At 39.6% G+C, this 13,246-nt stretch overlaps 1 protein-coding gene across 1 annotated transcript; it reads right to left on the bottom strand.

Annotated features, from left to right (window-relative positions):
• Positions 1–5,367: 5,367 nt before the first annotated feature.
• On the bottom strand, positions 5,368–10,271 carry LOC149974987 (erythroblast NAD(P)(+)--arginine ADP-ribosyltransferase-like). The gene is made up of 3 exons (XM_090210120.1): positions 10,186–10,271; positions 9,927–10,018; positions 5,368–6,613 (listed from the first exon to the last, which is right to left on the bottom strand). Exons 2-3 carry the CDS (start codon positions 10,002–10,004, stop codon positions 5,843–5,845), a joined length of 849 nt encoding a protein of 282 aa, XP_090066246.1. The 5' UTR covers positions 10,005–10,018; positions 10,186–10,271; the 3' UTR covers positions 5,368–5,842.
• Between the last annotated feature and the right edge of the window lie 2,975 nt (positions 10,272–13,246).

The following is a 13,246-nucleotide window of genomic DNA, read 5'->3' as shown; positions in this document are numbered from 1 at the left end:
GATGACAACATGTTTAGACTCTGGCATTGTGCTGGAGATAATGAACATGCGGATGACAACATGTTTAGAATCTGGCATTGTGCTGGAGATAATGAACATGAGGATGACAACATGTTTAGACTCTGGCATTGTGCTTGAGATCATGAACATGAGGATGACAACATGTTTAGACTCTGGCATTTGTGCTGGAGATAATGAACATGACAACATGTTTAGACTCTGGCATTGTGCTGGAAGATAACGAACATGAGGATGACATCATGTTTAGACTCTGGCATTGTGCTGGAGATAATGAACATGACAACATGTTTAGACTCTGGCATTGTGCTGGAGATCATGAACATGAGGATGACAACATGTTTAGACTCTGGGATTGTGCTGGAGATAATGAACATGAGGATGACAACATGTTTAGACTCTGGCATTGTGCTGGAGATAATGAACATGAGGATGACAACATGTTTAGACTCTGGCATTGTGCTGGAGATAATGAACATGAGGATGACAACATGTTTAGACTCTGGCATTGTGCTGGAGATAATGAACATGAGGATGACAACATGTTTAGACTCTGGCATTGTGCTGGAGATAATGAACATGAGGATGACAACATGTTTAGACTCTGGCATTGTGCTGGAGATAATGAACATGAGGATGACAACATGTTTAGACTCTGACATTGTGCTGGAGATAATGAACATGAGGATGACAACATGTTTAGACTCTGGCATTGTGCTGGAGATCATGAACATGAGGATGACAACATGTTTAGACTCTGGCATTGTGCTGGAGATAATGAACATGAGGATGACAACATGTTTAGACTCTGGCATTGTGCTGGAGATAACAAACATGAGGATGACATCATGTTTATACTCTGGCATTGTGCTGGAGATAATGAACATGAGGATGACAACATGTTTAGACTCTGGCATTGTGCTGGAGATAATGAACATGACAACATGTTTAGACTCTGGCATTGTGCTGGAGATAATGAACATGAGGATGACATCATGTTTAGACTCTGGCATTGTGCTGGAGATGATGAACATGAGGATGACATCATGTTTAGACTCTGGCATTGTGCTGGAGATAATGAACATGAGGATGACATCATGTTTAGACTCTGGCATTGTGCTGGAGATAATGAACATGAGGATGACAACATGTTTAGACTCTGGCATTGTGCTGGAGATAATGAACATGAGGATGACAACATGTTTAGACTCTGGCATTGTGCTGGAGATAATGAACATGAGGATGACATCATGTTTAGACTCTGGCATTGTGCTGGAGATAATGAACATGAGGATGACATCATGTTTAGACTCTGGCATTGTGCTGGAGATAATGAACATGAGGATGACAACATTTTAGACTCTGGCATTGTGCTGGAGATAATGAACATGAGCATGACAACATGTTTAGACTCTGGCATTGTGCTGGAGATTATGAACATGAGGATGACATCATGTTTAGACTCTGGCATTGTGCTGGAGATAATGAACATGAGGATGACAACATGTTTAGACTCTGGCATTGTGCTGGAGATAATGAACATGAGGATGACAACATGTTTAGACTCTGGCATTGTGCTGGAGATAATGAACATGAGGATGACAACATGTTTAGACTCTGGCATTGTGCTGGAGATAATGAACATGAGGATGACATCATGTTTAGACTCTGGCATTGTGCTGGAGATAATGAACATGAGGATGACATCATGTTTAGACTCTGGCATTGTGCTGGAGATAATGAACATGAGAACATGTTTAGACTCTGGCATTGTGCTGGAGATAATGAACATGAGGATGACAACATGTTTAGAATCTGGCATTGTGCTGGAGATAATGAACATGAGGATGACATCATGTTTAGACTCTGGCATTGTGCTGGAGATAATGAACATGAGGATGACAACATGTTTAGACTCTGGCATTGTGCTGGAGATAATGAACATGAGGATGACAACATGTTTAGACTCTGGCATTGTGCTGGAGATAATGAACATGATGATGACAACATGTTTAGACTCTGGCATTGTGCTGTAGATAATGAACATGAGGATGACAACATGTTTAGACTCTGGCATTGTGCTGGAGATAATGAACATGATGATGACAACATGTTTAGACTCTGGCATTGTGCTGGAGATAATGAACATGAGGATGACAACATGTTTAGACTCTGGCATTGTGCTGGAGATAATGAACATGAGGATGACAACATGTTTAGACTCTGGCATTGTGCTGGAGATAATGAACATGAGGATGACAACATGTTTAGACTCTGGCATTGTGCTGGAGATAATGAACATGAGGATGACAACATGTTTAGACTCTGACATTGTGCTGGAGATAATGAACATGAGGATGACAACATGTTTAGACTCTGGCATTGTGCTGGAGATAATGAACATGAGGATGACAACATGTTTAGACACTGGCATTGTGCTGGAGATAATGAACATGAGGATGACAACATGTTTAGACTCTGGCATTGTGCTGGAGATAATGAACATGAGGATGACAACATGTTTAGACTCTGGCATTGTGCTGGAGATAATGAACATGAGGATGACAACATGTTTAGACTCTGGCATTGTGCTGGAGATAATGAACATGAGGATGACAACATGTTTAGACTCTGGCATTGTGCTGGAGATAATGAACATGAGGATGACAACATGTTTAGACTCTGGCATTGTGCTGGAGATAATGAACATGAGGATGACAACATGTTTAGACTCTGGCATTGTGCTGGAGATAATGAACATGAGGATGACAACATGTTTAGACTCTGGCATTGTGCCGGAGATAATGAACATGAGGATGACAACATGTTTAGACTCTGGCATTGTGCCGGAGATAATGAACATGAGGATGACAACATGTTTAGACTCTGGCATTGTGCCGGAGATAATGAACATGAGGATGACAACATGTTTAGACTCTGGCATTGTGCCGGAGATAATGAACATGAGGATGACAACATGTTTAGACTCTGGCATTGTGCTGTAGATAATGAACATGAGGATGACAACATGTTTAGACTCTGGCATTGTGCTGGAGATAATGAACATGATGATGACAACATGTTTAGACTCTGGCATTGTGCTGGAGATAATGAACATGAGGATGACAACATGTTTAGACTCTGGCATTGTGCTGGAGATAATGAACATGAGGATGACAACATGTTTAGACTCTGGCATTGTGCTGGAGATAATGAACATGAGGATGACAACATGTTTAGACTCTGGCATTGTGCTGGAGATAATGAACATGAGGATGACAACATGTTTAGACTCTGACATTGTGCTGGAGATAATGAACATGAGGATGACAACATGTTTAGACTCTGGCATTGTGCTGGAGATAATGAACATGAGGATGACAACATGTTTAGACACTGGCATTGTGCTGGAGATAATGAACATGAGGATGACAACATGTTTAGACTCTGGCATTGTGCTGGAGATAATGAACATGAGGATGACAACATGTTTAGACTCTGGCATTGTGCTGGAGATAATGAACATGAGGATGACAACATGTTTAGACTCTGGCATTGTGCTGGAGATAATGAACATGAGGATGACAACATGTTTAGACTCTGGCATTGTGCTGGAGATAATGAACATGAGGATGACAACATGTTTAGACTCTGGCATTGTGCTGGAGATAATGAACATGAGGATGACAACATGTTTAGACTCTGGCATTGTGCTGGAGATAATGAACATGAGGATGACAACATGTTTAGACTCTGGCATTGTGCCGGAGATAATGAACATGAGGATGACAACATGTTTAGACTCTGGCATTGTGCCGGAGATAATGAACATGAGGATGACAACATGTTTAGACTCTGGCATTGTGCCGGAGATAATGAACATGAGGATGACAACATGTTTAGACTCTGGCATTGTGCCGGAGATAATGAACATGAGGATGACAACATGTTTAGACTCTGGCATTGTGCCGGAGATAATGAACATGAGGATGACAACATGTTTAGACTCTGGCATTGTGCTGGAGATAATGAACATGAGAATGACAACATGTTTAGACTCTGGCATTGTGCTGGAGATAATGAACATGAGAATGACAACATGTTTAGACTCTGGCATTGTGCTGGAGATAATGAACATGAGGATGTCTAGTGGTGGGACATTTGTACATTTGACTTGCTTTTTTTTTTACATGATGTTGAATCTTTTTTGGGGGAAATGTATTTTTGTAATATTTGAGAATGTTTTGTAGTTGTCGTTATCCATTGTTTGATGTTCTGAACAAAGCACATTTCAGTAAATATTCCCCCAGTACTAATTGGTAGTTTTCCCATATAATTTTATTGAACCATTTAACTTTGTTAGTTCAGTGTGTCATATAATATGATATCTTAACTATAATCAGAGGGCCATGTAATATTATAATTCAGAAGAGAGAGGCGACCACATGTTCTACTTAACTATGTAATATTATAATTCAGAAGAGGGGGGCGAGCACATGTTCTACTTAACTATGTAATATTATAATTCAGAAGAGGGGGGCGAGCACATGTTCTACTTAACTATGTAATATTATAATTCAGAAGAGGGGGGCGAGCACATGTTCTGCTTAACTATGTAATATTATAATTTGAAGTTTTAGGTCAGTCAAAAGGGTAGTACACCAGAAATTCAAAAAAGTTGTGATACTTTTACTAAATCAGGGATAGGCAACATTGATGTGGGTGAGGACCACATAAAAATCTGAACTCAAGATGACGGGCTGCAGTTGCCCCCCTTCCCCCACACCTATTGCAAGCAAAACATTTAGTGGCCCCACTCTTGACAGCAGAAATGTTTTTTATGTTTCACTGTTAATTTTGTGCATTTTTACACATTTTGCCATGGGATGTAGAGAACATTTAGCAGTTTTCTAACTAACTAACTAATGCAATTCTACTCATTTTGCCTTGGGGCGGAGGGGAAAATTAGCTGTTTTCCAGCTCATTTCCTGTAATTCTCCACATGTTGCCATGGTGCGAAGAGAAGGAATTGCCTGTGGGTCGCCCGTTGCCCATCCCTGTACTAAATATTCCCACGTCTCCAGCTTCTTTGCAACACTTCATGACACAACACCACCAGACCACTTTTTTTCCCATCATTGTTTATGTTACAGACAATTTTGACTTCACAGCTTGGCCATAGTGGGAACCGACCATTGGTTGATGCAATGCAACGTCTACAAGGAAGTGGACCTTGACCAAGTGTTAGAGGAATTCAATTCCTATATGTTTAATACCCAATTCAATTAATACACTCAGCCCATTTCTAAGGATTTGTAAGAAACTTATTTGCATAAAATGGGCGGAGACAAGTCAAGCACTAGCGTTTATTCTCGAGAGTACTGAACATGATACAATTTACCACAGGTTATAAACTGTAAATGATGTCATTAGTTTTCGAAACTGTCCCGTCTCTTCTTCACCCTGGTACAAAGGCAATATCTCAAGCCTTCCTACATCGTCTCTCACCAATTTAGATAATTTATGACCAAGCCACGGTCTTCCTGTGTAGATAAGCATCCTAGCCAGTCTGACGATAAGTTCATTAATTTCTACCAAGGAACAGACAGTCATTGTTCTAATTCTTGATTATATTTACACACATTATATTCAGTACTAGGATTAAAGAAAATTCATACATCTATACAGTAACATAATAGAATTCTGATTAGTCAGTCCTGATTGAAATGTATACATAATTAGTCATTATTGATAAAAAATCCCTTAACACCAAGACATTCACATGTCACAAATGTCAGGTGTTACATGATGTTACAGGGTTTGTTTATTTTTTGTCTTTTTCGACAATATTGCAATTCAATTGACTTTGGGTTGTTTTTGTGCTCTCTAGTTCGTAGACAATCTCACATTCACTCTTATCATCTTTGTCCTTATCTTCCAATACTTTATTCTTGGTCACCTCAGCAATTTTGAAAACCTCATATGGGGGAATCAACACCTCTTGTTCATCATTCAATTGAGATAAACCTGCCAGGGAAGCACCAAAACAGGTAGTGATCTTAAAACATGTCTTCCAATCTGCAAAAAATTTAGCCACAAGCTCGTCGGTAGATGATGAAGCAAATTGGCCAAATCGCATGGTGTGACCTTTTTCTCCTTGGAAAGCTCGAGTGCTTCCACGAAAGGTTTTTTCACACTTTTTCCCCTGGGCTTTATTAAGAATACGTAAGGCATCAGACAACAGGAAATGCAAGGAGTGATACTTGTAATCGGTCTTGTAGCGCTTCCCTAGGGTACGAGTGGCCTCATTGAATGACTCGAAAATGCTCTTTCCTGTATTCACATACACATGAATTGCCCTTAAATGGTCATTAGACAGTTCATTGTTAGAGTTATAGTTGTTGTCATACACCTTCATAGCATCTTCCCAAGCGCCTTTGAATTTGCTGTCAATATTTTTCTCATTTGGTAGGAAGGTTTTTTTCACCTCAGAGAGCATATTCTCCCTGCAGCCCTCATAGGAGTCATCGATAGAGTCAGGGGCCATGTCAAGCTGTATTGGGTCGAGATTACGACGATTCAGTCGGGGATGAATCTTCAGGAAAGGGAAGAGACAATGGTAACACTTTAATTACAGTGGTGAAATGTATTATTCATAAAGAGTCATGAAGCCTTTATACTGTATGCATGACATAAAGAGTCATGAAGCCTTTATATGCATGACATAGAGTCATGAAGCCTTTATACTGTATGCATGACATAAAGAGTCATGAAGCCTTTATACTGTATGCATGACATAAAGAGTCATGAAGCCTTTATATTGTATGCATGACATAAAGAGTCATGAAGCCTTCATACTGTATGCATGACATAAAGAGTCACGAAGCCTTTATACTGTATGCATGACATAAAGAGTCATGAAGCCTTTATATTGTATGCATGACATAAAGAGTCACGAAGCCTTTATACTGTATGCATGACATAAAGAGTCATGAAGCCTTTATACTGTATGCATGACATAAAGAGTCACGAAGCCTTTATACTGTATGCATGACATAAAGAGTCATGAAGCCTTTATACTGTATGCATGACATAAAGAGTCATGAAGCCTTTATACTGTATGCATGACATAAAGAGTCACGAAGCCTTTATTCTGTATGCATGACATAAAGAGTCATGAAGCCTTTATACTGTATGCATGACATAAAGAGTCATGAAGCCTTTATACTGTATGCATGACATAAAGAGTCACGAAGCCTTTATTCTGTATGCATGACATAAAGAGTCATGAAGCCTTTATACTGTATGCATGACATAAAGAGTCATGAAGCCTTTATTCTGTATGCATGACATAAAGAGTCATGAAGCCTTTATACTGTATGCATGACATAAAGAGTCATGAAGCCTTTATTCTGTATGCATGACATAAAGAGTCATGAAGCCTTTATACTGTATGCATGACATAAAGAGTCATGAAGCCTTTATTCTGTATGCATGACATAAAGAGTCATGAAGCCTTTATACTGTATGCATGACATAAAGAGTCACGAAGCCTTTATACTGTATGCATGACATAAAGAGTCATGAAGCCTTTATTCTGTATGCATGACATAAAGAGTCATGAAGCCTTTATACTGTATGCATGACATAAAGAGTCATGAAGCCTTTATTCTGTATGCATGACATAAAGAGTCATGAAGCCTTTATACTGTATGCATGACATAAAGAGTCACGAAGCCTTTATACTGTATGCATGACATAAAGAGTCATGAAGCCTTTATACTGTATGCATGACATAAAGAGTCACGAAGCCTTTATACTGTATGCATGACATAAAGAGTCATGAAGCCTTTATACTGTATGCATGACAAAGAGTCATGAAGCCTTTATATTGTATGCATGACATAAAGAGTCATGAAGCCTTTATTCTGTATGCATGACATAAAGAGTCATGAAGCCTTTATACTGTATGCATGACATAAAGAGTCACGAAGCCTTTATACTGTATGCATGACATAAAGAGTCATGAAGCCTTTATACTGTATGCATGACATAAAGAGTCACGAAGCCTTTATACTGTATGCATGACATAAAGAGTCACGAAGCCTTTATACTGTATGCATGACATAAAGAGTCATGAAGCCTTTATACTGTATGCATGACATAAAGAGTCATGAAGCCTTTATTCTGTATGCATGACATAAAGAGTCATGAGGCCTTTATACTGTATGCATGACATAAAGAGTCATGAGGCCTTTATACTGTATGCATGACATAAAGAGTCATGAAGCCTTTATTCTGTATGCATGACATAAAGAGTCACGAAGCCTTTATATGCATGACATAAAGAGTCATGAAGCCTTTATATGCATGACATAAAGAGTCATGAAGCCTTTATATGCATGACATAAAGAGTCACGAAGCCTTTATATGCATGACATAAAGAGTCATGAAGCCTTTATATGCATGACATAAAGAGTCATGAAGCCTTTATATGCATGACATAAAGAGTCATGAGGCCTTTATATGCATGACATAAAGAGTCATGAGGCCTTTATATGCATGACATAAAGAGTCATGAAGCCTTTATACTGTATGCATGACAAAGAGTCACGAAGCCTTTATATGCATGACATAAAGAGTCATGAGGCCTTTATATGCATGACATAAAGAGTCATGAAGCCTTTATACTGTATGCATGACATAAAGAGTCATGAAGCCTTTATATGCATGACATAAAGAGTCATGAGGCCTTTATATGCATGACATAAAGAGTCATGAAGCCTTTATATGCATGACATAAAGAGTCATGAAGCCTTTATATGCATGACATAAAGAGTCATGAAGCCTTTATATGCATGACATAAAGAGTCATGAAGCCTTTATATGCATGACATAAAGAGTCATGAAGCCTTTATGTGTACACATACTTATACATGTATTGGGTACAATCAGAGAAGACACATTAGTGTTTACCAGCACTAGTAACTGATTCATGAATTATTTTCCACCACGATTGGTAAAGTGGCACTCTTTGGATGTTATAACACATTCATAGGAATTCAAACTTATTCATGAATACTTTCTCATGACTTACTGAAAAATGATGAAGTTGTGTTGTGACATTTTGGCCTTACTCAGTCCTCTTTTAAGACTACAGTCTGTAGGTGCTACAAAGCAATAATTGGTTTAATTTTAAGCTTTAATAGTGAGTAGTATTTCCGTAACAGTTTCCTTACATTAATTAATGAACCACAGAGGTATCCCCGCTCTAAGGGTGGTAACACATTGAGATCTGATTCATTTGATTAAATGCAATTACATGTTTTAGGGCTGCAACCATAGAAATACAATGTATTTATGCTACTAAAAAAGCTATTGTCAACTTCATGTCTGTGGTTATTTTGTTCACTGTCAGCCTATTTGTGCAACTGTTATTGAATTTGCATAGAAAAGTAATGTGGTTGCAAATGCAACTGGGGCCATGTAAATCATTTTTACGCTACTGATTCCACCAGTGGAACCTTGTATGACCACACATGTCTATTATGCGACCGAGCACAGTACAATGAAGTCACCGCCCTGCCCTACCTCAAAGAAGGCCTTTCACCATAGAAATAGAATTACTATTGTGATGCATGATTTCCACGGTAAATTGGAAAGTTCAGTCAATGGGCATTATGGGTAATGTAGTAATTCTACATTTTTCAAGTTGGTTACCCATGGCAACCGTAGCATCCCCCCCCCCCTCCAAACAAAAAGGAGAGAAAGAACTGACACATGGTATTTAAAGTGGCAAGTAACATGTAATGTACTTCTATGCTGGATAGTGAACAATACCCAAAAAGCCTTTGTGCTGAAAAAAATAGATCTTATAATTCAATGTAAGAGATTTGAGAGATTCGTACCATCTTTGATTCCACACCCAGAGTCCAATCATGGAAGACACACAGCAAAGCAAAGGATAGGATGTTTTCTCTCCCCATGACTTCAACAGGTCCTGTAGTAAAACAACATGCAAAGGGAACAGTGGTCGAATAGTGGTCAGCAATAGTCACTTATATTACAGTTTAAGAATATAAATGATAAATGATTATTATTATAGAAGTTACTTCCAGGAAAAATGTAATTATTCTAAGTCAGAGTCTAATAAATGTTACAATTTACGTTACTCTTGTGCTCCTGTTGGGTGTAGCTTCACCAGATCTTCTTGACTTTGATGTCTCTTGGTGTGTCTTTATCTGTTGTTGCTCTTGGTGTGTCTCCTTCAGTCGGGGCTGTATGACCATTTACAGAGAACCCACGTGAACGTTACATTTGACTATCATACACCACAGACTCTCGTGTCAGCCTCCCATTGGCTGTTTTTAATAGTTCCTTTATATACTTTGGTCTAATTCTTCTGTCCTTTTTTGGACTTTGGCTTTTACTTCTGCCTGGACAGTAACATTAACACGGCTTATAATTCTGCCTGGACAGTAACATTAACACAAGGCTTATAGTTCTGCCTGGACAGTAACATTAACACAAGGCTTATAGTTCTGCCTGGACAGTAACATTAACACAAGGCTTATAGATCTGCCTTGACAGTAACATTAACAAGGCTTATAGTTCTGCCTGGACAGTAACATTAACACAAGGCTTATAGTTTTGCCTGGACAGGAACATTACCACAAGGCTTATAGTTCTGCCTGGACAGTAACATTAACACAAGACATATAGTTCTGCCTGGACAGGAACATTAACACAAGACGTATAGTTCTGCCTGGACAGTAACATTACCACAAGGCTTATAGTTATTCCTGGACAGTAACATTACCACAAGGCTTATAGTTCTGCCTGGACATTAACATTACCACACGGCTTATAGTTCTGCCTGGACAGGAACATTAACACAAGGCTTATAGTTCTGCCTGGACAGGAACATTAACACAAGGCTCATATTTCTGCCTGGACAGGAACATTAACACTAGGCTCATATTTCTGCCTGGACAGGAACATTAACACAAGGCTCATATTTCTGCCTGGACAGGAACATTAACACAAGGCTCATATTTCTGCCTGGACAGGTACATTAACACAAGGCTCATATTTCTGCCTGGACAGGAACATTAACACAAGGCTCATATTTCTGCCTGGACAGGACCATTAACACAAGTCTTATAGTTCTGCCTGGACAGGAACATTAACACAAGGCTTATAGTTCTGCCTAGACAGGACCATTAACACAAGGCTCATATTTCTGCCTGGACAGGAACATTAACACAAGGCTCATATTTCTGCCTGGACAGGAACATTAACACAAGGCTTATGGTTCTGCCTGGACAGTAACATTAACACAAGGCTTATAGTTCTGCCTGGACAGGAACATTAACACGAGGCTCATATTTCTGCCTGGACAGGAACATTAACACAAGGCTTATAGTTCTGCGTGGACAGGAACATTAAAACAAGGCTTATAGTTCTGCCTGGACAGTAACATTACCACAAGGCTTATATCTTCTGCCTGGACAGTAACATTACCACAAGGCTTATAGTTCTGCCTGGACAGTAACATTAACACGGCTCATAGTTCTGCCTGGACAGTAACATTAACACGGCTCATAGTTCTGCCTGGACAGTAACATTAACACAAGGCTTATAGTTCTGCCTGGACAGGAACATTAACACAAGGCTTATAGTTCTGCCTGGACAGGAACATTAACACAAGGCTCATAGTTCTGCCTGGACAGGAACATTAACACAAGGCTTATATTTCTGCCTCGACAGGAACGTTAACACAAGGCTTATAGTTCTGCCTGGACAGGAACATTAACACAAGGCTCATATTTCTGCCTGGACAGGAACATTAACACAAGGCTCATATTTCTGCCTGGACAGGAACATTAACACAAGGCTCATATTTCTGCCTGGACAGGTACATTAACACAAGGCTCATATTTCTGCCTGGACAGGAACATTAACACAAGGCTCATATTTCTGCCTGGACAGGACCATTAACACAAGGCTCATATTTCTGCCTGGACAGGAACATTAACACAAGGCTCATATTTCTGCCTGGACAGGAACATTAACACAAGGCTTATGGTTCTGCCTGGACAGTAACATTAACACAAGGCTTATAGTTCTGCCTGGACAGGAACATTAACACAAGGCTTATAATTCTGCCTGGACAGTAACATTAACACGGCTCATAGTTCTGCCTGGACAGGAACATTAACACAGCTTATAGTTCTGCCTGGACAGTAACATTAACACAAGGCTTATAGTTCTGCCTGGACAGGAACGTTAACACAAGGCTTATAGTTCTGCCTGGACAGGAACATTAACACAAGGCTCATATTTCTGCCTGGACAGGACCATTAACACTAGGCTCATATTTCTGCCTGGACAGGAACATTAACACAAGGCTCATATTTCTGCCTGGACAGGTACATTAACACAAGGCTCATATTTCTGCCTGGACAGGAACATTAACACAAGGCTTATAGTTCTGCCTAGACAGGACCATTAACACAAGGCTCATATTTCTGCCTGGACAGGTACATTAACACAAGGCTCATATTTCTGCCTGGACAGGAACATTAACACAAGGCTTATAGTTCTGCCTAGACAGGACCATTAACACAAGGCTCATATTTCTGCCTGGACAGGAACATTAACACAAGGCTCATATTTCTGCCTGGACAGGAACATTAACACAAGGCTTATGGTTCTGCCTGGACAGTAACATTAACACAAGGCTTATAGTTCTGCCTGGACAGGAACATTAACACAAGGCTCATATTTCTGCCTGGACAGGAACATTAACACAAGGCTTATAGTTCTGCCTGGACAGGAACATTAAAACAAGGCTTATAGTTCTGCCTGGACAGTAACATTACCACAATGCTTATAGTTCTGCCTGGACAGTAACATTAACACAAGGCTTATAGTTCTGCCTGGACAGTAACATTAACACAAGGCTTATAGTTCTGCCTGGACAGGAACATTAACACAAGGCTTATAGTTCTGCCTGGACAGTAACATTAACACAAGGCTTATACTTCTGCCTGGACAGGAACATTAACACAAGGCTTATAGTTCTGCCTGGACAGGACCATTAAACACAAGGCTCATAGTTCTGCCTGGACAGGAACATTAACACAAGGCTTATAGTTCTGCCTGGACAGGAACATTAACATAAGGCTTATAGTTCTGCCTGGACAGGAACATTAACACAAGGCTC

Source organism: Oncorhynchus mykiss, chromosome 19 (assembly GCF_057628025.1).
Source record: "Oncorhynchus mykiss isolate SJ-2025 chromosome 19, ASM5762802v1, whole genome shotgun sequence".
NCBI classification, from domain to species: domain Eukaryota; kingdom Metazoa; phylum Chordata; class Actinopteri; order Salmoniformes; family Salmonidae; genus Oncorhynchus; species Oncorhynchus mykiss.
This window is presented reverse-complemented; position numbering and strand designations above follow the sequence as displayed.

What these genes read in the sequence shown, in the direction of transcription:
- LOC149974987 (XM_090210120.1), bottom strand. Translation starts at nt 10,004, where the DNA reads ATGGGGAGAGAAAACATCCTATCCTTTGCTTTGCTGTGTGTCTTCCAT. An exon ending in TGGGTGTGGAATCAAAGATG is followed by an intron (nt 6,614 to 9,926) that starts GTACGAATCTCT and finishes CCTTTCCTGAAG; the next exon opens with ATTCATCCCCGACTGAATCG.